General features: G+C 36.3%; 2 protein-coding genes across 3 annotated transcripts in view; both read left to right on the top strand.

Annotated features, from left to right (window-relative positions):
• LOC107042675 (mRNA cap guanine-N7 methyltransferase) overlaps positions 1 to 3,572 on the top strand; it is a 64,124-nt gene extending 60,552 nt beyond the window's left edge. For both annotated transcript variants that reach the window (XM_015263823.1, XM_015263824.1), the window contains exons 4-6: positions 2,300 to 2,509; positions 2,734 to 2,939; positions 3,223 to 3,572. In XM_015263823.1, coding sequence (XP_015119309.1) covers positions 2,300 to 2,509; positions 2,734 to 2,939; positions 3,223 to 3,302 — 496 coding nt within the window. In that variant the 3' untranslated portion in view covers positions 3,303 to 3,572. The remainder of the gene's footprint in view (positions 1 to 2,299; positions 2,510 to 2,733; positions 2,940 to 3,222) is intronic.
• A 1,103-nt stretch (positions 3,573 to 4,675) lies between these two features.
• Positions 4,676 to 13,096, top strand: LOC107042673 (DNA topoisomerase I, mitochondrial). Its single transcript, XM_015263818.1, has 7 exons — positions 4,676 to 4,812; positions 5,148 to 5,193; positions 7,572 to 8,581; positions 9,004 to 9,171; positions 9,659 to 9,759; positions 10,708 to 12,282; positions 12,443 to 13,096. Exons 1-7 carry the CDS (start codon positions 4,771 to 4,773, stop codon positions 12,564 to 12,566), a joined length of 3,066 nt encoding a protein of 1,021 aa, XP_015119304.1. The 5' UTR covers positions 4,676 to 4,770; the 3' UTR covers positions 12,567 to 13,096.
• The last annotated feature ends 12,141 nt before the right edge of the window (positions 13,097 to 25,237 follow it).

Raw genomic sequence — 25,237 nt, 5'->3', positions numbered from 1 at the left:
ATTTTCAGGATCATGTCACTGGAAATTTTTTACAAAATGACTTAATTTTATCATTGCTTGCTCATTGCATTTCTGAAATGCAGCTGCCTAAAAAAGACGCATCGATTCCTAGGAACAAGGTTTTTTTTTCTCGGTAAATACAGATAATAGAGAAATGTCAGAGTGGAATTCCCTGATTTTTTTTCACTCTCGATTAATTTTTTAAAGATTCAAATTGATACTTGATTCATTCACATCGTTCCATTCCATCGGGAGATATTGTCGATTGGAGACAATTTTTTATGGTCACTGAAGGAGGCAAACCATTCATCTAAATCTCGCAATAATCTGCGAAAAATCTTATTCATTAATCTATTATTATTGAATTAATCCCATTATGTGTAGATCGCTGGAGAACAGCGAAAACGTTCCAACCGTTCAAACGAGTTGGAATGATTTCTCTCTCCTTCTTCTCAATTTTCTTTCTCATCCGCACTCGTTAAGTTTGGCGGAGGACGGGCACGTGCCAACCCGACGGAGACGCCAATGAGTGGGAGTCNATTATAGAGTTTTCCAGCGACAGTACTGGGATTTTCTATGAATTTTTTGACCTACGTGTCAATAATAAATATGTCGAGAAAAAGGAAAAGACTTTTAGATCATTAGATTCTGCATTCATTATACTATTGATTATAATATGTTCGATTTTACATCCCTGACAATTATTACCAAATGCGAGGAGCTACCGTATTGAGAACCCCTTTCCGGTTATCGACAAATTTATGCTCGGGCCCTACCATACCAACAGTTCCGTACGCTCCATCGTAGTCCATGCGCCACCGCTACGAATTTTGCTGTTGAACACTTTACATTGGCCCTGCTCATCTCCCCTATAATCTCTGGTCAGTCGTTTTTCGACTATTTCATTTGCCCGAGTGCCCCCTATGTTTCGAGGAAAGAAACACCAATACCGTTGTTTCTCCAAAAAGCATAAACATGACAAATTTTAGAATTATAAAAAATTAGCTGCTAATAAGTTTTTAATTATGCAGTCGGAAAACTGAGATTGCGTCCATTCTTATAAATGAGATTCAATTAATTATGATTTTTGTTCATAAGCGTGCAAATGCATCCTTCTATTAAAAAAATAATCATTCTCTATTAATTTTTTATTTTGTTTTTCTTTTTTTTTTTTTTTTGAATTGAGAAAAATTTAGTTGATGAGGTTTAAATTATCCGATATCAAAAATCAATTTTTCCTCATTTTTACCCCAGACGTCAAACTAAAGGGAGGGGTATATGCTTTTGACACTCGGTAACCTAACTCTGCAACGTCGTTGTCCAGGCGAAACTACATGAACAACAATTCGAAAAAATGAGTTTTTGTATTACAAATGATGAAAACACTCTGAGGAATCGAACTACGAAACCCTTTTTTTAAATAATTATTCCGTTTTTCTAAAAAGTGTGCATAAAAAAAATGATTCGATGAAGGTGACTAGATTGAACCGTAATTCCCTAGCAAACGAAAACGGAAATGGATTGGTAGCATTAAAATTTCGTTCATTCTTACGATACTGCGCGCGAAAGATTCAAATTGAGGATAATCACCTTTAGAGTAATCAAAGAATTAAATTATGCAGGAAAGGGTAAAAAAACTGAAAACTAGAAAATTGACAGCCCCCGACGAAAAAATTATCAATTGACTTATTTAAAAACTGAAAAATTGAAAATTAAAAATCCCCGACGAAAAAGTTATCCTTGAATCGCTTAAAACGAACAAAACCAAAGCTCAAAATTTTCTTTTGTAATAGAAGAAACAGCAGCAAAAGTCGGGGGAATACCAACATTTTCGTGACTCTGTGTTTCCGTCGGGGCTTTTAATTTTCAATTTTATAGCTTTTAGTTTTTTTATTTAACACTTTTTCATTTTTTAATTAAGTCAACTGAAAATTTTTCTGTCAGGGATTTTTAACTTTCAATTTTTTAGTTTTTCTGTTCTTTTTGGTTTTTCAGTTTTTGTAGAGTCCTCTTTCTGCTAACCTGCGGTAAACTAGCAGCAACGCTATTTTTGTCCAAAACTGTATTAGCGGAAATTTTTTTGGAAACGTTTAAAATTAGCTCATAATAATATTGAAAATTCGATTCTGTCACTTTCGGCTACCAGGTATACATACGTCTAGAGATGTTTTCATTGTCCATGATTTTTTTGTAATGAAAAAGAGCTCCTATAAAAAATGTCAATTTACAACTTTTCTTTTTTCGCCGATTGAGTATTGTGTTTTCTGTTCATCACTAATTGTTTAATTTTATTATTCAGATCACGATGGAAGAAAATTGATGGAAACAAATTTGGAAATGATATTTTCAGCGTTGAATTTTTAATCGAAAAAGAAAACATTCCATTGTTTGGTGCTAAATACAATTTCCATCTCGAAGGAGTTGTTGATTGTCCGGAGTTTCTTGTATTTTTACCACTTTTAAAAAAACTCGCTTTGAAATATGGTCTAGAGATGGTCTTATTCGAAAGGTAAGCAAACATGAAATCTATGGAATTGGCCATCAATTTTTTTTTCATTTTCAAAGCAAGCAATGTTGAATGAAAATATTAAAAATAAAAATTCCAAAGTTCAAGTTGTGAAAAATTCCAAGTTGTGGCAATTTTTCAGAATTCACTCATTTGCCTGATAATTCTACAGCTTTCCTAATAACCCAATAAATTTATAAAATTTAATACTTTGACTTGTTTCACAGATTTGATGAGTTTTATAATCGTATGAAGAACGAGGGCCGATCACTTTTAGGCAATATGCAGGCACTGGAGACTTATCCACCTTACCATGAAGCACCACTTCTTGGACAAGCCCCAGGAGATTATCTGCACGCTGTCCAGTACATGCAAAATTCTACTGGGCACAGGAAAATTGGGACATTATCGCACTCAGAGTGGGAAGCGACTTGTAAGTTTTTTCAAGTTAGAATATTACATAGTTATGTGATTGAAAGACTCATAGGACAATCCGAATTTTTCAACTTATGTAGTACAATTAATTGCTGAATTACTGGTAATAATTTACTTGAAAATAAAATGTTGAGAAACTTCTTTTGGTTAGTAGATTTTGCTAAAATTATGCATTATAAATAAAGATTTCATATTTTACTTGACGGCTACCATTTTTTCATAACTCTTGTCATGATTATAACAATTCACTCATTCTCCTTATGCATTTTCATTTATTCCAGCATTATACGCAGTGGTTGCTTTTCAAAAGATGAGGACAACGTGGAATTCAGAAGGGAAGCCCGAGTATTCCAAACTGTAATTTAAGACGATTTGTTACAACAAAAACTCAGAATAAGAAGAATAAAACAGCGAAGAACGAAGATGAAAAGTCGAAAGTGTTAAAGAAATAATGTGTTTAGACTCATATTTTTACCTGTTAAGTGAGAAATGCAGAGTGAACGGAATTAATTGTATTATAAATAAATTTTTCGTATTTTGTGAAGGACGTGAATGGCATTAAGATATTTCCAATGTAAAAAATTTGAAGATTTTCGTGAAACATAATAAAGAAAAACCGTAAAAGATGTAATCTGCGTGAATGTCTTTATTGTGATGTTGATAGTAAGATTAATAGGGGGAGAATGTGTTGGGGACAAGAGGCGAGGTGGGGAAGGTCTCTGGGAGGTACAATTATCTGGAAACTTTCAGATGGGGAATATCATTTTATCTCATAAATTTCGAATGTAGTCACTTTTAAAGTCTTCTCCCCTTTCAATTTACACTGAAATTTTCCATATAAAAGTGAAATGTATGTCTGCGTATCGCTCACTATGTTATTATTTTTTATAGTAACTGAATAATCAGAATTTAGGAAGGTTTGATTTAAACATAACAAGTCAACAATAATACGTTTGTTATATTCGCAATTATTTCGATAATGCGTAAAAGAAAGATGTCAAAAGATCTTTGTTTAGATCTTTCAATAATTCATCCTAATGGATTGTACTAGTGGGAGAATGCGTTTTTTTCACTTTTACATTGAAGACGACTTATTTTATTCTATCATGTTGTTAATTCGACCCTTTTTACTCTAAAAAGTTCGAGGGAACTTATTGACTGAGTGTTTTTTATAAAGAAAATTCCAAGAGGTATAGAAAAATGTTTTTTTCACAAATTTCGCGAAAATGATTGGTTTACTAGATATATGCAAAATGAAGGTATGCATTTTCAATTTGTCTTTTTCAAAATTATTTTACCACGTTCAATGAAATTTTATGTGTCTGAGATGAATCCAAAAATTGGAAGTTTGGAATTGGAATTGATGAAATTTTCCACATGGTAGTTTTAACTCCTTTTAGGGCTATATTTTATACATATTTTTAACACTCAAGAGCTTGAAAATTCTCATTCTTTCATTATGAATTTATGAGAAAAATTCTATCCAAAATAAACTATATAAATTTAAAATGAAAAATTGTTTTTCCTACGTAATGAAGAAATGGCCAGCTTGCAACTTCATTGTTTTATAATAAAAAAAATGTACGTAGTAAAATATGTTCCTTTTGTGTCTAAAAGAGTTCACGACAATTTTTTGCCTGAAATAGGCGGAGCCTATTAGCCGCATGCGCATTGTACCATAATGGACACTTAGACGCAGCTTGAGCGCTCGTGTCCCCTTCGTTACGTTGGCCTTAGCTGCTCTGTTCTGTACGCTACGCAGAGTCTATCAGGTTGTCTTGGGTTGTGAGGTAAAACTCGAAAAATTCTAAGTTCCGATACGTGCTGAAATGGAGCTTGAGGAGACCCCGAATCGGCCGAAAGCGGACACCGTAAGTACAGATATCTCATCCATTCCTCATAAAAAACATTTTTAGGTGACTAGAAATCCTCAAAACACCTCAGTTACGTCGCTTATCACTTGAATACGGCACGTCGAGGGGACGCGAAATTTTTCTAAGTCCCAAAATGGCGTCTGCGACTAAGTCCCCCCGTACAGTTTCCAGAGTATGTTATATTGAGCCCACTAGTTTTCTTCGTCACATTGTTTTTCATTATTATTAATTTTTTTCATTAATGAAAAATTCTCCATCCACCCTTCAACATTTGCAAACAGTCCAGATAACCTTGAATAATAAATTGAGCCTTTTTTCATTGTTTACCATAGGAGAAAGGGGCCAAGGAGAATAGCAGTGCGGCCGGGAATCATGGAGGTAAGGAGGCATCAATACCACTTGCCTATAGCATAAGAGACGCCGTAGTTGAGACAGAAGAGTAAAGAGAGAATAAAAAGGGGACGAAATGTCTTGACTTGTATTACCACCAATGTACGTAAGGGATATAGAATGGAGGAGAACAAGTGGGAGGGGGATAGACATGAACTCTAGTTGGGACACGTGCTTGCGTTCGCATGATGCTCTCTCGATGTTCTAGAGGCGGTGAGGGGCTAAAGACCCTGAATTATTTAAATTCACCATTATTTCCTGTCGATCCATTCATTTTTCATAATTCTCAGTTGTCGGAAAAAGATGGAACAATTGCAAAATACGGTTTTTTTTGAGTTTGGTATTCATGCACGAGATCTTTTAAGTTGGAGATATTTTTTTTCTTACAAGAAAGGTCTTTTGATAATTTCCCCTAACATACCGAATCAATGAGATAATCAACGGAACGAGTTGAATGATTTAATGCAAACATGACATTTTAGGCTTAGATAATTTTGTTTATGTCCGCCGTGCAATAAGTCGAGTTTATCGCACGCTGCGCTTCGCGCAGCATTCCTCGCCTTCGGCTCGGCCTGTAAACTACACATTCGTTGAAAACGAAATTTGTGCCGTTGTACTCTAATGTACTATTTTAACACTGCTGCTACGTTCATCTCGTGCCGAAAAGTGCCTTTTCGTCAGAAGGCCCGGTAAACCGCGATTCTAACCTCGCTTCACTCGGTTAGATCGCGGTTTACGGGCCTTCTGACGAAAAGGCACTTTTCGGCACGAGATGAACGTAGCAGCAGTGTTAAAATAGTACATTAGAGTACAACGGCACAAATTTCGTTTTCAACGAATGTGTAGTTTACAGGCCGAGCCGAAGGCGAGGCCTATAATCACATTCGTCAGAAAATACTTTGTGGACCTTGTGATGAAAATACTATTTCGTTTACAAGTAAACGGAAAAGGCATAGTTCGGCCACTCGTTGAAAGCAATATCACTGTCAAAAAATATTTTTCATCACGCTGTGACGAAAAGTGAACTTTTCGGCACGCTCCGCGTGCCTAAAAGTCCAATTTCCGCCACATTGTGATGAAATAGTATATTTCGTAACGAGTGCAAAATAGTATATTTCGATACGAGTGAGACAGAATTTTCACGAGTGTGAAGTTGGCGGCCCGAGGCGAAGCCGAGGGCTGCCAATCACACGAGCTGAAAATTCCTGTCTCACATGTGTCGAACAATAGTTTTTGACAGTGATGTTACGTTCAGCGAGTGGCGAACTGTGCCTTTTTTCGTTTACGAGTAAACGAAAAGGCACTTTTCGACACGAGGTGAACGTAGCAGCAGTGTCAAAATAGTATATTTCAGCACGTGTGGGGCAATTTCGTCTTTGTTCTTTTCGTCACTCGCCTTCGGCTCATGCTGTAAACCCCACACACGTTAAAGACGATATTGCCCCACACGTGCTGAAATATACTATTTTTGGCGAGTGGGAGGTTTATATCACGAGCCGAAGGCGAGTGATATAATCCCACGAGCTAAAAAACATTTTTTCACGAGTTACGAACAATATTTTTCATCACAATGTGGCGGAAATTGGACTTTTAGGCACGCGGAGCGTGCCGAAAAGTTCACTTTTCGTCACAGCGTGATGAAAAATATAGTTCGCATACACGTGCGACGGGGTGTCGCACTTGTATCGAAATATACTAGTGCGACACATGTGAGATGGGCATTTTCAACTTATGTGATTGGTAGCCCTCGGCCTCCCCTCGGAGCGCCAACTTCACACTTGTATCGAAATATACTATTAACTCAATCATTGCTTATAATCCAACAATTGAATCCAATATGAAATCTTTTTTAACGGAGGGATTGTTGATGTGGATACGTCTGTGGTTTCAATATGGGGCATCATTTTGGGAAACGGTCCTTATGTGCAGCGCCATCTATTAGAATTCTAGAAAATGTTAGATATTTCGAGGTAATTTGAGAAGTTTCTTGAAATTTCGAAAAAATTCAAGGAACTTCTAGAAAATTCGAGGGAATATAAGAATTTTCTAGGAGATTTGAGAAAGAAGGAAAGGCCGTGGACGTATCCACGTACAATTACAGCTGTGTCGAAGATACAGCCGCCCGCAAATTTTTAGTGATTTTAGGGGAAAAAACCACAAAAAAAACTCCGAGTAGGTTTTGGAATCTCTCTCTCTCTTTCAAGAAATCTTAATTTCTAATCATAATCTTTCCTCATATATTAAAAAGATTAATGTATGATCTTCCTCAACGTCTCGACTTGGAACAATATGGAGAAAAAATATTCAACATTTTTAAATTCTTCATTTTTAATTTTTAATCTTTACATTTTTTTTTCTCATTTCAGATGCCCACATGAATGGAATATCGAACGGTTACGAAAGTCGTAAAGATCACAAGAGTGATCACCGTACTAAAGAGCGCTCCCACAAATCGGAACATCGTGACAAGGATCGCAGCCGCAGTGACAAGGACAAGAGTCATAAGAGTGAGCACCGTGACAAAAATAAGGAACGTCACAAACACAGCTCGAGTTCCAGTAGTAAAGACAAAGACAGACATGGATCAGGGAGTTCCACTAGCAAAGACAAGGATAAGGACAAAGATAACAAAGAAAAGAAGTCATCATCATCATCATCAAGCAGAGATAAGGATAAAGAACGTGAGCACAAGAGTTCATCATCGACCAAAGACAAGGAGCGAGAAAAAAGTCGAGACCATCATCACAAATCTTCAAGTTCTAGGGACAAGGAGAGCTCTAAAGAATCTAAACACCATTCAAGTTCGAATTCCAAGGACAAGGAGAACTCGAGAAGCAAAGATAAGGATAAGGAGAAGCATCGACACAGCTCAAAAGATGACAAGGATAAGGATAAATCATCCTCCAAGGATAAAGATCGTAAACATTCCTCTGAGAAGGACAAGGAACGTCACTCTAATTCCTATTCGTCCATCGAAAAGGACAAAGCTCGATTGGATAAAGACCGTCATCGTCATGATCGTGAAAAGGACAAGCATCGTCATGACAAGGACAAAGAGAGAAGTAAGCATAGGGAGGATAAGGAGAGGAAGGACGAGCCCAAGATTAAGGTAGAGACTGACGAGTTCAATCATCAAAGTGTTAGTTATAATCAGCAGTATGAGGTTAAACTGGAGATCAAGGATGAATCACTGACGCAGCTAGATGCAGAGGATGATGGGAATAGCAGTGATGAAAATGAACTTTATATCAAGGAAGAGGAGGATGAGGAATACAAACAGGAAAATTCGACTGATGATGGCAATAATCCGAGATTATCTGAACTACATAACACTACTCTAAAAACTGAAGAGGAATCCGAGGAGGATATTCCTCTGGTAGTGAAATCCATTGTTTTGGTTATTCATTTTTTTTCAATCGCAATGACTAAATTTCTGTCACTTAACCGCACAATTTATTTCCCTTCTTTTTTTTCTTTAATTTCCTTCTTTTAATTATTTTTTGATTGATTAAAAATAGAAAAAGTAAAATTATGAGTGTAGATTGCTGTAATCTTGTCCACTTCTTAGACTCAAAGAGGAAACTTGTAAATAATTTTCAAGTTGAATATATTCGTAGTGCGGGGGTCAAGTGGGATAAGTTGAGTCTCCTTAAGTAGATGTGGCTAGAGTTTATCCTGTAGAAAGAAAATTCTTATGAAAATTTGGATATCTGGTGGCTTGCGAGATATTTTAAAAAATCGGGCTACATGTTTCCGTACGAAGTGAATTGAAGAGTAATCGATATTTCGGTCTTTCAGGCTTCAAGAAGATCCACATCTTCACCTAGCGTTAAGAGAAAAGTAGACAGTAGTGATGAAGATGAGGTTCCGTTGTCAGCAAGAAAGAAAGTTAAGAAGGAATCGGATAAAAGTAAAAAGAAGAAAAAGAGAAAAAATGATGATGAGGATGATGATTTTGTTGAGAAGGTAATTGTCATTAATGTTACCATTTTCTTTATCAACTGAGAATTCTGTAATGAAGTGATGAAGGGTTATTTATTAATCATTTTCCTAATATCTCCTATAGGTTGTGTGTGTTTGTGAAATATTTTTACAATGAGAATAGAATGTTTCATATGAACGTAGATATGCGAGACGGTTATGGAGATAAAAAAAGAAGTCAAGGGACTTTTGTAAAACTTGATACAGTTGAGGAGAGTTGGGCAAAGTGGAACGTTTTTGATCGATTTTAAATCTTGACATCTTTGATTATACGCAAAAATATTGAGATTTTGAGTCAATGAGAACCATTTCACTTTGCCTCATTTGTCAATACAAAATTAATTCAGAATTTTTTCCCTGATTTGTTATTTCCAAAGATATTGACAAAATAATCTGTTTACACCTCGCTGCAGAATCAGTCTTCTTACTACAATTATTAATTACTTTATCAATGAAATTTGTTGTTAATTAGAAGTCCAAGAAGAAAGCTGCAAAACCTCCAAAAACCGAAAGCTCAACTCCCAGTCCACGAAAGAAGAAGAAGGAAGAGGAGGAGGTTGAAGTTTGGAAATGGTAAGTCGTTGACCTAATACAGTAAACTGTCTAACATGGAATGACCTTCGAAAAATTAAATTCCAACAAGGACTATTCCCCCACCAATCCCCCAACACCCGTACCTCCGTGAAAATATTCCCTCTTGGAGAATTTTTCAAGTTGGAACATTCTATCTTGCAGTTTTTACTGGATTCCTGTCCCACGTGGTATCGTTCTAACCTGTTGTTTCCGTTTAACCACAAACTGTGCAACCATTTCTAATCTACCCCAATAGTTTTGGCGAATCATGTCAGAAGCATTGAAAACTAAAAAAGCATGCAAAAAAGGATTCGGTTTAATACAGGGGGTTTATTTCGTATATTTAGTGTGGAATTCATAAGAAATTGCAGGGAATTACGTTGTAAGCGTCAAAGGAGTCTATTATTGAGGTTATGTATTACTAGTTTGGTAGAGGAATAGTCAAACGGCATTACATATGTTTTGCCATTTTCAGAAGAAGAAATAGTACGTAAAAGTACTAGATGGTCATTGTTGACGAAGGTGAAAATCGTTTTTTAAAAAATTACATTCATCGACGAGTGCGTTACACTATTTTAATACAGGGCTCTATAAAACTATAAAATGTGTTTCTTTACTGGATATACATATTATTTTTAATAATACAATTTTCAATGAAAAGGTGATTTGAAATAGTTTTTGGATCTCCCCACATTATCTCGACAACCCAGGGTTTTTATCATAAAATAAAAAATAGAAACTGTTGGGATGCTACTTTTGTAGATTTCAAAATGTCCTAAACAAAATGTTTCTCAGCATTCATTCGTAAAACCATTTACTTTCGAAATAATTTAATGATTAGCAAACATGTCACTTGATGCTGATCATGTTTTACCACTCCAAGATTTGATGAATAATAAATTTCTGCCATTTCCCCACTACGAATATTTAATGATTTTTCAAATTCAGGTGGGAAGAAAAACCCCGAGAGGACGGTAAAAAATGGACTTTCCTGGAGCACAAGGGTCCAGTCTTTGCCCCTGATTATGAACCCCTTCCTCCTGATGTAAAATTCTGCTACAATGGAAAGGAAATGAAGCTCTCTCCAGAGACAGAAGAAGTAGCAACTTTCTACGCGCGCATGTTGAACCACGACTACACAACCAAGCAAGTATTCAACGACAACTTCTTCCACGATTGGCGTGAAGTAATGACCGAAGACGAACGCAGAAAAATCATGGACCTTTCCAAATGCAACTTTACTCCGATGCACGAGTATTTTAACCTAAAGTCGGAAGAGCGAAAACAAATGTCAAAAGAGGAGAAAAAAGTAATAAAAGAAAAGAACGAAGAGATCCAAAAAGAATATGGTATCTGCACGATCGATGGTCATCCGGAGAAGATTGGAAATTTTAGAATTGAGCCTCCAGGTCTCTTCAGAGGTCGAGGGGAGCACCCGAAGATGGGAAAATTGAAGAAACGAGTTCTCCCAGAGGACGTCATCATCAATTGTTCTAAAGACTCGAAATTTCCAAAACCTCCATCAGGTCACAAGTGGAAGGAAATTCGTCACGACCCCGGAGTGACGTGGCTTGCCTCCTGGAACGAGAACATCCAGGGACAGGTGAAATACGTTATGCTGAATCCTTCGAGTAAACTCAAAGGCCAAAAGGACATGGACAAGTACAACACTGCCAGGAGACTTGCAAGTTTAATCGATAACATTCGTAAGAAATATCGAGAGGACTGGAAGAGTAAAGAGATGAAAGTGAGGCAAAGAGCAGTTGCTCTATACTTCATTGATAAATTGGCCCTCAGAGCTGGAAACGAAAAGGATGAAGATCAGGCTGACACTGTTGGTTGTTGCTCATTGAGAATCGAACATATTTCTTTGCATGAGAAGAAAGATGATGAAGAATACGTAGTTGTCTTCGATTTTCTTGGTAAAGATTCGATTAGGTACTATAATAAAGTTCCTGTTGAGAAACGTGTGTTCAAGAATCTAGAGTTGTTCATGGAGAATAAATCAGCTGGAGATGATTTGTTTGATAGAATCACAACAACTGATCTCAATAAACATCTTAATGAATTGATGGATGGTCTCACAGCCAAGGTTTTCAGGACTTATAATGCTTCCATCACTCTTCAGCAACAACTGGAAAAGCTAACAAATCCGGATGACTCTATTGCTGAAAAATTGTTGTCTTACAATCGAGCTAATAGAGCTGTGGCTATTCTATGTAACCATCAGCGTTCGGTACCCAAGGGGCATGCTAAAACCATGGAGAACCTGAAGGGAAAGATCGAGGCGAAGAAGGAAGCCATTAAGGAGGCCGAGGCTGCGGTGAAGGACGCCAAGAGGGAGATAAAAGGGGGCTCTGTTACCGGAAAAGCACTGTATGATAAGAAGAAGAAGCAGCTGGAAAGGCTAAAGGAGCAGTTAACCAAGCTTGAGGTGCAGGAGACTGATAGGGAGGAGAACAAAACCATTGCATTGGGAACCTCTAAGCTGAATTATTTGGATCCTAGAATTTCTGTTGCCTGGTAAAAATTATTATTTTCATGAAAAACATTGAGAAATTTTTATCATTTGAATAATGCTCTCGTTATGTTATTTTTTCAGTAGAAATGCATAATAAGAAATGATATTTTTTGTTGTGAATTTACTCGACTATAAATATTGATTTGTTCAATTATTTTACAGGTGTAAGAAATATGGAGTACCAATTGAAAAGATTTACAACAAAACCCAGCGTGACAAATTCAAATGGGCGATAGATATGGCAACAGAGGATTACGACTTCACAGCAGCCCCCGAAGACGATTAGAAACCACCTCACCATTGAAAAGAAACTTAGCAACTTAGTGGCAAGGAACAAAACACAATGTTAATTATCCCGTATTTACTGTGTGACAAAGACAAAGAGACCAACACTATAATTTTTTATTCTTAACTGAAAAGATACGAAAAAATGTAGTAAAAAGTGTGATTGTGCTTCAATTACCCGTTTATCATGGGTATAAGTGTAACACAGAAGGAAATAATATTATACTATGATTAATCGATGAATTTTAAGGAAAATAATTGCAATCAATTATTGTGGGTTGAGAGGAGAGGTAACCTCTCTAATTCATCCGAAGTGGGAGTACAGAACTACTTTTCAACGTATTTTGAATTTTAATTAATCTAATGGTTGTAGGTGAAAAACAAGAGCAGAATGGAATCATATTTCATTAGCAAAATTATTATTTGTAACTTAGAATTGTATACTCGACGTACGAATGTTAGGTGGGAATTGAGATAAATGGAAAATGTGTAAATATAATCGATTAAAGCAATACTTTGAGCGACTTTTAAGGTGCAACTTTCTTTTTTATCGTCGCAAATTGTATCAATGAAACTAATCAATCAAGTAATGAATCATGATAAAGAAGAACTTTTCTCAAAATTTCTTCTCTAGGAGAATTAAATGTTGAACAATTGAACGATTGCGTTTATACATTCGATACTGTTTTTAGTTTTTATTCGCAACAACATTTATAAACTTCTTGTGTTCGACTTTTTTTTGTTGTTTTTATGAAATTTGTCGAAAGTGTATTTAAGTACACTAAATTTTATTATGAGGATAGATGAATGAGTTTGACCCGAAATTTGAACAATGATCTTATCCGAATAGATATTATTTTGAATCATTGCAATATATGCACTTATATAGAAATGTTAAGGAAATAAATGCAATACAATGGTAATGCATAATTCCATAGATACAATGTGATTGAGAGGAGCGATAATACTGTGCTAATCACATCCTTAAAGAGAGCGAACATTTTTTTCTTCTTCAATAAAAGAAATATTTGCGTATTCAATAAAAGAAATATTGCGTCAACTCATCTCATTACGTTTAGAGAATGGGTGGTTCTTGGAATGTAGTATATATCGACATTAGGCCATGAAGAACTTTTCTAACAAATAGGAGATTACACAAGACGAACCGCAGGAGAGTTTCTGAGTTTCAGAGTTCTGTTATATGAGGTGGAAAAATTCTTCACGGCCGTGTATCGAACAATTTTTTTTATTATTGGGCCCGAAAATCGCGATTTAAAATCGTCGTTAACCGGGCCTAGTGATGAAAAATATCAAAGCGCTTTTCGTTGAAAATAACTCCAATTCCAGAGAGATATCTTAGCATTTCGATCCAGAATTTGGTTCTTTTTCTTAAATTACCGCGTAATCAACAAAACCATGTATTGAAGTTTTACATTTTAGCATTTTGATGAATTTGATTTGATCATATGGCAGAATGAGTGTTCATCTGATCATTCATACAATTGTAGGGGCTGAATAAAACTTAAATAGGAGAGAGTTGACTATCATCGACTGCCAATTGTTCAAACAATCTATCTCTTTTGTCTGAAAAAACTTTCACTACGATCATCAGCAAGCTACAACACCTATTCGGATATCTCGATGAAAATGGCTCGATGGTTTATTTTTATGAGACGAATGAGTTTCAGATAGCGAATGAAGAATAGTATATTTCGTAACGAGTGGAAAAAAGTGTTTTTTGGCGAGTGGGAGGTTTATATCACAAGCCGAAGGCGAGTGATATAATCCCACGAGCTAAAAAACATTTTTTCACGAGTTACGAACAATATTTTTCATCACAATGTGGCGGAAATTGGACTTCTAGGCACGCGGAGCGTGCCAAAAAGTTCACTTTTCGTCACAGCGTGATGAAAATATTTATTTATTTAAAAATGGAAATTGCTTCTTTTAGTGGAGAAGTGGTAAAATGGTTCGAGGGGGATCGATTTTTTTGTTGTAGTTATACGAAACTTCAGGAGAAAATGGTGTAAACGATTGTTTGTTCAATATTCCACTGTCTACAAAAAAACATCTTAAAATTCTCTCCTAAAATCGATAATTACAAAAATAATTCAATGTCTGAAAAAAATCGTAAGAACTCAAACTATTTCACCAATTCTTTATTTATTCAATCAAGTTGTTAATAATGATTGATGGGAAATTCGTGATAAATTAGAGCAATTGGAGATGAAATACCACCATGTAAAGAATTATTTTGCAAGGGATCTACTAGTAAAATGAAAATTGATTTTGAATAATTAGATCTTCATAACTTTTGCAAAAAAAAGTCTTAAAATAAGTAGCGATCGATATATTCGATGTTATTTTCCATAAATAATGAATACTTGGAGTAACTTAATAGTGTACGTAATCTTAACCGAGCCAGCACAAAGTGTCGGTGTACAAAAGTATCCCACGCGTGTAATTGTTTTTCGTTTTTTTAGGAACAATAAGAGAAATAAAGAATGACATTATAAAAGAAAAAATTGAGCTGATTCTTCAATGAACTTACCCACCTCTAATTTTTATTTCTACTTCACCACTAGAACTAATGAGAATTCCTCAAATTCCAAACATTCCCATAAGTAATTTAAGAATTATAAGCGATGGTAAATATATTAGAAAATTGGGTAGTAAAGACCCGGAGAAAATCTTATAAAAAGTATCCTTTTCGATATGTTGTGAAGATCGCTAAAATTACATAATAATCATCCGATAAAATTTGTAGACTCNCACGTATGGTTGAGGGGTGAGAATATTATTATATTTTATCATCATATATGTTCCAGTATCTAATGATATATTGATGATATACTGAGATCTACATTATATATACATATATCTCTACATAAAAAATGAGGATTGCGAGGGGGGCGGGGTGAAAATTCAGGCGACGTTCAGGGTCAGGGGGGGGTGAGCCTGTAAGGGGTGGGGGTGATAATATTTATATATCCTTTAAATATATATTTTTTAGTACATATTCCACATATTTTACATATATCCGCTTCTATAATAAAAAAAAGGGGGGGGCTGGTATTCAAAGGCCGCCAAGATTCAGGCGGCGTTCAGGGCCGGGCCGGGCCCTGTATGGGGTGGGGGTGATAATATTTATATATCCTTTTAATATATATTTTTTAGTACATATTCCTATACCATCTATATATTTCATATATATCCCTTTCTATGATTTAAAAATTAGGGGAGGGGAGGGGGGAGTATTCAAAGGCTGCCACGATTCAGGCGGCTTTCAGGGCCGGGACGGGCCCTGTATGGGGTGGGGGTGACAATATTGATATATACGTTTAATATATTTCTTTTAGTATATATTCTTATATCACCAACATTATATATGCATATATCTTTCTACATCAAAAATGAGGGGAGGTGAAAATTCAGGCGCGGTCAGGGGGGCGATCCTGTATGAGGTGGGGGTGACAATATTTATATATCCTTTTAATATATATTTCTTAGTACATATTCCTATACTATGTATATTTTTCACATGTATCCTTTGCAATCAATGGAAAAAATTAGGGGGGGTGGGGGCAGGAATTCAAAGAACGCCAAGATCCAGGCGACATTCAGGGTCAGAAGGGCGGTAATATTTATTTATGTTTTTGAAATGTAGGTCGTTGACGCTCATCGCTCACCGCGGAAAAACATATATGTGGATATTTTTATGCGACATATGTGTAATATATACGGAAAATATATTTGATCACCTAAAATTGACAAATATGTCGCATTTATACTCTTTTCCGTGCGGGCATGGCCGGCGGGGGGGTGGGTGGCCATGGATAAGGTGAGGTCGAGAATATTCATACATATTTTTGAAATATATTTCCTATCACGTACGACACAGGCCATGGCCGTTCCATGGCCGTGGCCATGAGGACTTGAAATTTTAGCCAGTCTCGATGACCCCTAATAGTTGAGGTTCATAAGGGTCAGATTGTTACCAAGGTATAAAAGAGTGTTATGAGACCCGAACACTCAGATCCAAGCGTTCAATAGAGCCCAAGGGTCAAATAGGAAGTTGGGGTTAATTAAATATTGAAGGTCAAAAAATCATATGATTTCGTATATACAGTACATATAACATAATAAGTGATGAAATTTATCATGTATGAAAATTTTCTATAGCATTTCCTATGGAAAATTCTACAGGAAATGCTATGGAGAATTCGAACATTTCCTATAGGATTTCTTATAGGATTTTCTATAGGATTTTTCTGAATCGGTCTCCTATAGGAAACCCCATGGGAACCTATAGGAAAAATCCTATGTGAAATCCTATAGAAAATGTTCGAATTCTCCATAGCATTTTCCATAGGAAATCCTATAGGAAATTCTGTAGAACATTTTCATACGTGATAATATGAATAATATGAATATAATATGAATTCCTGGGCAATTCATAAGTAGTCCATGGAAAATTCCTCGGAAATTCCTTGTGAATTCATTTGAATTCCTCATGTGCACCTTGTGGGGCAGGTGGCCATTTATAAGATGGGGGGGAGAAATTGCATACATAGTTTTGAAATATATCACGTACTAAAATTTCGAAGAGGAAACCCTAAAAACGGAATTTCTATAGAATTTCTATTGGATTTTCACTACGTTTTTTGTCGTTTCTATTGACATGTTCGATAGGAAATATTACATAGAAAATTGTCAATAGAAAAAAAAAGTCAATAGGATTTCATTTTTCTATGGAATTTTTCTCACTCACATTTTCTAAGTTTTTTTGAGTTATTTTTTATTTTCTTCTCTTCAAAAAAATCGAATGAAAAAACTTCGAAAATTTGAGCGGAAAAAATTCTATAGACAACGAAATTCTATAAACTTTTTCTATAGAATTTCCTATCGAACACGTCAAAAGAAACGGAAAAAAATGTATAGAAAATTTAATAGAAGTCTTATAGAAAGTCTATAGAAATTCCTATAGAATTCTTTAGGGTTTTTTAATTGAAAATTTTCGTACGGGATATCTCCATACTTTTTTTTGATTAACTTTTCCTACTGAATTCGGTGAAATAGCTCTTTGAAAAATTTTGATAAATTCTCGAAACGGAGTTCTGGAAAAATTCTCGAGAAGCAATTCTGGATAAATTTTCGGGAAGAAACTCTAGAGAAATTCTCAGAAAGAAATTCCGGAGCAATTCTGGAGGAATTATTAAAAGGAAATTCGGGAGGAAATCCGGATAAAGTATCAAAAAGAAATTCCGAAGAAATTTTTGTTAATTTGTCATAAGAAATGCTGATGAAACTCGCCAGAAGAAACTGTGGAGAAATTCTTAAGAAGGAATTTTGGAAAAATTATTTAGAAGAAATTTTGAAGATATTCTCTAAACGAAATTATGGAGAATTTCTCGACAACAAATTCTTGAAGCATGCTAAAATAATCCTGGAGAAATTCTTGAGAAGAAATTCTGGAGAAATCATCCAAAAGAAATTCTGGAGGAATTATTGGGAAGAAATTCCGAAGGAAATTCGGAGAATTTATCAAAAAGAAATCCAGAGAAATTATCAAAAAGTAATTGCAGAGGAATTTTTGCGAATTTGCCAGAAGAAATTTGGATGAAACTCGCAAGAAGAAATTGGGGAGAAATTGTTGAGAAGTAATTTAAAAAAAATTATTTAAAAGAAAATCTGAATATATTTTCTAAACGACATTATGGAAAATTTCTCGACAGCAAATTCTTCAGGTATGCTCAAGGACTCCTGGCGATACTCTTCAGAATGAATTCTGGAGAAATTCTCCAAAAGAAATTGCGGAGAAATTCTTGAGAAATTATTTTTAAAAAATTCCTGAGGAATTTTTTAGAATTTGTAAGAAGAAATGTGAGAAATTTCAAATTATTTATATTATATATACATATATCGCTCTCTATAAATGCAAAAATTAAGAGGGGTGGATTAAATTATTTAAATTATATATACATAGTTCGCTCTCTATAAATAGAAAAATAGGGGGTGGCCACATATGGGGTGGGGGTGATAATATTTATATATATCTATAATATATATTTTTCAGTACATATTTTTATATCATGTATATATTTCACATATATCCCTTTCTATGAATAGAAAAAGAAAGCGAGGGGGAAATTCAACAGATCCCAAAATTCAGGTGACTTTCAGGACCAGGAAGGTGGCCCCAGGTGAGCTGGGGGTGATAATATTTATATATGTTATTAATATATATTACTTAGCACATATTCTTATAGAATGTATATATTTGATATATACCATTTTTATGATAAAAAAAACAGGGGAGGGGTGGGATCCAAAGGACGGCAAGATTCACGCGGCGTTAGGGGCTGTGGAGTGGCTCTGTATGAGGTGGGGCTGATAATATTTATATGTTTTTAATATATATATTTATTATATATTTCTAGATCATGTATATATTTGATATATACCTCGGCCCTGGCGGCATATCCTGATCATCGGAGTGGGGGGGTGGGGGGTGACGATATATAAATAATCGTATATCTATCAGGGACTTGGAACGCGTTACCGTTTCGTTCCCGTTCCTCAGCTAGGAAACGAAACAAAACGGTAACGTTACTGCCAGGAACGATAAAAAAAAAAACTGCCAGGAACGAAACCTTGGAACGAAAGTCGAATGACATCATCACTTAAGAAAAACTTTTCGTGTAAAAATCGAGTGAGAGTTCCCATTCTAGATTTTTTTTTATTCTAAAAATGTATCCATGTTAGTTAATTACGTACCATAAACCATAAAATATGGCAATTTCTCGTTGCCGAAAACTGAATTTTATGGCATAAAATTATCTGTGGGGATAATTTTATGAAAATTTTGCGGATGCTGGACAGTGATATATTATTTATTCCAAGCAGTCATTCTTTATTATTATTTGTGAAAATTCTCAAAAGTATGTTCTTTATATTTATAATTCAAATCAAACGACAATTTCAATTCTCCAAAAAAATACATGAACGAATCTAACGGTTCTGTTGATGCAAAATTGCTCTAAAATTCCTAAAAGCCTTTTTCTATTTTTAAGCTTTTCATCGATTTTTCATCATGGAGAAAAAAAAATAAATAAAGGAAAATAAGCACAGTATGGTGCATTTTTTAGGCATCTATTCAGTTTTGCATGAAAAACTGATAAATGATATGTAAATGACCATTGCGAATTATCGTCCAATATTTTTGTATTAATTCTGGTTTCATCGTAAAATTGAAACAATATTTTAAAGACAATTTCAGAAAATAATCGGCCGCAGATTTGTCGGCCATTTGGCGGAGACTCAACCACAAAATTTTATTTGAATTTAATTTCAATTTGAGGGCAATGAGGGCCACGAAATGAAAGTCAGATTTCATGAGTCAAGTTTCACGCGAAAGTGAATTTTCATGAGGCCCACGTGGGCTATGAGGGCCACGAAGTAGAATTCACATTTTATGAGTTCCACGACGGCAACCAGGGCCACGGAGAGAAAGTCAAATTTTATGAGACTCACGAGGGCAATGAGGGCCACGGGGCGAAAGTCAGATTTCACGAGGGTCACAAGGACAACGAGGACCACAAGGGGAAAGTCAAGTTTCACGCGATAGTCCAATTCTGAGGCTCACAAGGCCCACGAGGGACACGACGTGAATGTGAAATTCCACGAGGGTCACAAGGGCAACGAGGGCCACGAGGAGAATGTTAAATTCCTCGAGGTCCAGGAGGGCCACGAGATGAATCTCAAATTCCACGAGAGCCAGGAGGGCCACGAGGTGAATGTCAAATTCCACGAGGGCCACGGGGCGGAAGTCAGATTTCACGAGGGTCACAGGGACAACGAGGGCCACAAGGGGAAAGTTTAGTTTAACGCGATAGTCAAATTCTGAGGCTCACAAGGCCCACGGGGGCCACGAGGTGAATGTCGAAATCCACGAGGGTCACAAGGGCAACAAGGGCCACGAGGAGAATGTTAAATTCTTCGAGGTCCACGAGGGCCACGAGGGGAATGTCAAGTTCCACGAGGGCCACGAGATGAATATCAAATTCCACGAGGGCCACGGGGTNTATAATATATATTTTTCAGTACATATTTTTATATCATGTATATATTTCACATATATCCCTTTCTATGAATAGAAAAAGAAAGCGAGGGGGAAATTCAACAGATCCCAAAATTCAGGTGACTTTCAGGACCAGGAAGGTGGCCCCAGGTGAGCTGGGGGTGATAATATTTATATATGTTATTAATATATATTACTTAGCCCATATTCTTATAGAATGNTCTGAGGCTCACAAGGCCCACGAGCGCCACGAGGTGAATGTCGAAATCCACGAGGGTCACAAGGGCAACAAGGGCCACGAGGAGAATGTTAAATTCTTAGAGGTCCACGAGGGCCACGAGGGAAATGTCAAGTTCCATGAGGGCNGGGGCTGTGGAGTGGCTCTGTATGAGGTGGGGCTGATAATATTTATATGTTTTTAATATATATATTTATTATATATTTCTAGATCATGTATATATTTGATATATACCTCGGCCCTGGCGGCATATCCTGATCATCGGAGTGGGGGGTGACGATATATAAATAATCGTATATCTATCAGGGACTTGCNATGTATTTCGTTAATCACGCGATAGTCAAATTTTATGAGGCTCACGAGGACAATAAGGGCCACGCAACGAAAGTCAAACTTCACGAGGTTCACGAGGGCAGTGAGGGCCATGACAAAAAAGTCAAATTGTATGAGGATCACAAAGGCAACGAGGTCCACGAGGCGAAAGTCAGATTACACGAGGTTCACAAGGACAACGAGGGCCACGAGGGGAAAGTCAGATTTCACGAGGGTCACAAGGATAATGAGGGCCACGTGGGCTATGACGGCTACGAAGCGGAACTGACTTTCCCCTCGTGGCCCTTGTTGCCCTTGTGATTCTCATCAAATCTGACTTTCGCCTCGTGGCCCTCGTTATCCTTGTGACCCTCGTGTAATCTGACTTTCGCCTCGTGGCCCTCATTGTCCTTGTGACTCTCGTGAAATCTGACTTTCGCCTCGTGGACCTCGTTGCCTTTGTGATCCTCATACAATTTGACTTTTTTGTCATGGCCCTCACTGCCCTCGTGAAGTTTGACTTTCGTTGTGTGGCCCTTATTGTCCGNTTGACTTTCGCCTCGTGGCCCTCGTGCAATTTGACATTCCCCTCGTGATTCTTGTGGGCGTCGAGGAATTTTTACATTCCCCTCGTGGCCCTCGTTGCCCTTGTGACCCTCATGAAATCTGACTTTCGTCTCGTGGCCCTCATGAAATCGGACTTTTGCTTCGTGGCCCTCATGGAATTGGACGTTCACCTCGTGGAATTTGACATTTCCCTCTTGGCCATCGTGGCCGTCGAGGAATTTAACTTTCCCCTCGTGGATTTCGTTGCCCTTGTTACCCTCATGAAATCTGACTTTCGCCTCGTGAGCCTCATAAAAATTTGACTTTCCCTCCGTGGCCCTGGTTGCCCTTGTGGAACTCATAAAATGTGAGTTCTGCTTCGTGGCCCTTATAGCCCACGTGGGCCTCATGAAAATTGACTTTCGCGTGAAACTTGACTCATGAAGTCTAACTTTCATTTCGTGGCCCTCATTGCCCTCAAATTGAAATTAAATTCAAATACAATTTTGTGGTTGAGTCTCCGCCAAATTGCCGACAAATTTGCGGCCGATTGTTTTCTGGGATTGTCTTTAAGAAATTGTTTCAATTTTACGATGAAACCAGAATTAATACAAAAATATTGGACGATAATTCGCAATGGTCATTTACATATCATTTATCAGTTTTTCATGCAAAACTGAATAGATGCCTAAAAAATACACCATACTGTGCTTATTTTCCTTTATTTATTTATTTTTCTCCATGATGAAGAATCAATGAAAAGCTTAAAAATAGATGAATGCTTTTAGGAATTTTAGGGGAATCTTGCATCTGCAGAACCGTTAGATTCGTTCATGTATTTTTTTGGAGAATTGAAATTGTAGTTTGATTGGAATAATTAATAAATATAAAGAACATACTTTTGAGAATTGTCACAAATAATAACAAATAATTAATGGCTGTTTGGAATAAATAATATATAACTGTCCGGCACCCGCAATATTGTCATAAAATTATCCACACGGATAATTTTGTGTCATAAAATTCAGTTTTCGGCACAGAGAAATGCCATATTTCATCGTTTATGGTACGTAATTAACTAACATGGATACATTTTTAGAGTAAGAAAAAGTCTAGAATGGGAACTCTCACTCAATTTTTACACGAAGGGTTCTTCTTCAGTGATGACGTCATTCGACTTTCGTTCCAAGGTTTCGTTCCGGGTGGTAACGTTACCGGACTTTCGGTACAGGGTTTCGTTTCAGGCAGTAACGTTACCGGACTTTCGGTACAGAGTTTCGTTCCAGGCGGTAACGTTACTGGACTTTCGGTACAGGGTTTCGTTCCTGGCGGTAACGTTACTCGAGTTTTGTTCCAGGTTTAGTTTCGTTCCCCACTGCGTTCCTTGGAACGAAACGGAAAAACCGCAGTTTCGTTTCGTTCCAGAATTTCGTTCCAAGTCCCTGAGTTCTTACACGCAGAACCCGCATTTTGAGGGGTCGTTCGAGATGAACCACCTCTGCGATCTATTTCATTTTCAATGGGTTATCTTTCGAAATTTGCAAAAAAAAAATGAAGCGAGCGAGAGAAAATAAGAGATTTTGACTTCTCATAAATTGAAATCAGCTGGATCAAACTCGAGTTATTGAACTGAAATAAAAGAACCAAAAAAAATCCTATCTAAAATTTTGATTTTAAAATATACATATGTATAAAATGTACATAGGGGTATGTAATAGAAAATAGAGTTTGATAAGAGGTATAAATGTTATAAATGTATATACATATAAAATCTCCAACGGTCTTGAACGTTGCCTGAATTGTAGCGTCCCCTGAATTTGTACTCTCTTCTGTTTTTCTCAATATGGAATAAAAAGTATATATTGAAAATATGTATAAATATTCTCACCCTCACCTTAAGCTTCAACGACCTAGCATTCCCGATTTTCCGGAGATGTTGCGAGGATGTGGAAAAAAGGCAAAAAAGCCTTGAAATATGATTGTGAAATTATGGGGCAGGAGGGAATGGCAGGATATGCATATTTGTATGTCTAATGCTACATGTCCAAAAGCCTTCTTGAGTCAGGAGTATGTTCATTTCTAATGAACCATTAATTATAAATAAGCAATTAATTTGAAATAATTCAATGAATGATAATAGTGGGAGGTCAGAGTAAATTCGACAGCATTTCTTTTTGAAAGTTTCTCCCCATTTTTTTCCAAGAATTTCTTCAGGATGCCTTCAGAAATTTTTTTTGGAAATTTCTCCAGAATTTATTCTCCCGAATTGCTGCAGAACTTCTCCAGAATGTCTTCTCGAGAATTTCTCCAAAATTGCTTCGTGCGGGTTTCTCCCAAATTTTTCGTGAAAAAATTTTCCTGAATTTTTTTTTCAGAATTTCCTCCAGAATTCCTTCCTGACAATTCTTAATCGAGATTTTTTCTTGGACAATTCCCCCAGAATTTCTTTGCGAGAATTTTTATACAATTTCTCCTCCAGATTTTTTCGATAATTTCTTCTCGAAAATTTCTCCACGATTCCTCGCGAATTTTTCCAGTATTCCTGCCGAATATCTCAAGAATTCCTCCTAAAAAAAAGTTCGCCAGTTTCTTTTCGCGAAATTATACGGAACTTCTTCTCAAGAATTTCTCCGAGATTCCTGGAGAATATCTCCAAGATTCCTCCGGAATTTTCTCTTCAGGATTCCCACAGAATACCTCGAGAATTTTTCCTCGAGAATTTTTTTTTGGGAATTTTTCCAGAGTTTCTCTCCTAGAATCTCTTTAAATTTTTATCCCCAATGAGTTTACCACAATTCCTAGATTCTCTTGATTTCAGACTTTGTGGAGAAATTCTCTGGAATTTTTTATCGTGAATTTCTCCAAAATGTCTTATCAAAAAATCCTCCTGAATCTCTTTTTAAGATTTTCTTCATAATTCTCTCTAGAAAATTCTCTCTCCAGAATTTCTCTTGTAAAATTTTGCCAGAATTGCTTCTTAAGAAGTACCGGAATTTTTTCTGAAAAATACCCCCTGTATTGCTTTTCAAGAAATTCTTCATAATTTCTTCTCGCGAGTTTCATCAAAATTCATTCTGGCAAATTCGCAAAAATTCCTCCGAAATTTCTTTTCGATAATTTTTCCTGTTTTCTTCCGGAATTTCTTTTTGATAATTCATCACGGAATTGCTCCGGAATTTCATTCTGAGAATACCTTTTTTTAAAATAATTTTTCCAAAATTTCTTCTCATGAATTTATCCACGATTTCTTCTCGCGAGATTCATCAAAATTTCCGGAGTAATTTTTTAGAAATAAATTTGCAGAAACTCACAAGAAGAAATTCTGAAGAAATTGTCGGAACGAAATTCCGGAAGAATTCTTCAAAAGGAATTTTCAAGAAACTCACAAGAAGAAATTCTGGAGAAATTTTGGAGAAATTCTGGAGAAATTTTTCAGAAGAAATTTTGGATAAATTCTGAAAAAGAAATTCTGGCGAATTTATTGAGGAAAAATTCT

The sequence above is a fragment of the Diachasma alloeum genome, unplaced genomic scaffold, assembly GCF_001412515.2.
Source record: "Diachasma alloeum isolate Michigan unplaced genomic scaffold, Dall2.0 Dall_scaffold_00500, whole genome shotgun sequence".
Taxonomy (NCBI): domain Eukaryota; kingdom Metazoa; phylum Arthropoda; class Insecta; order Hymenoptera; family Braconidae; genus Diachasma; species Diachasma alloeum.
This window is presented reverse-complemented; position numbering and strand designations above follow the sequence as displayed.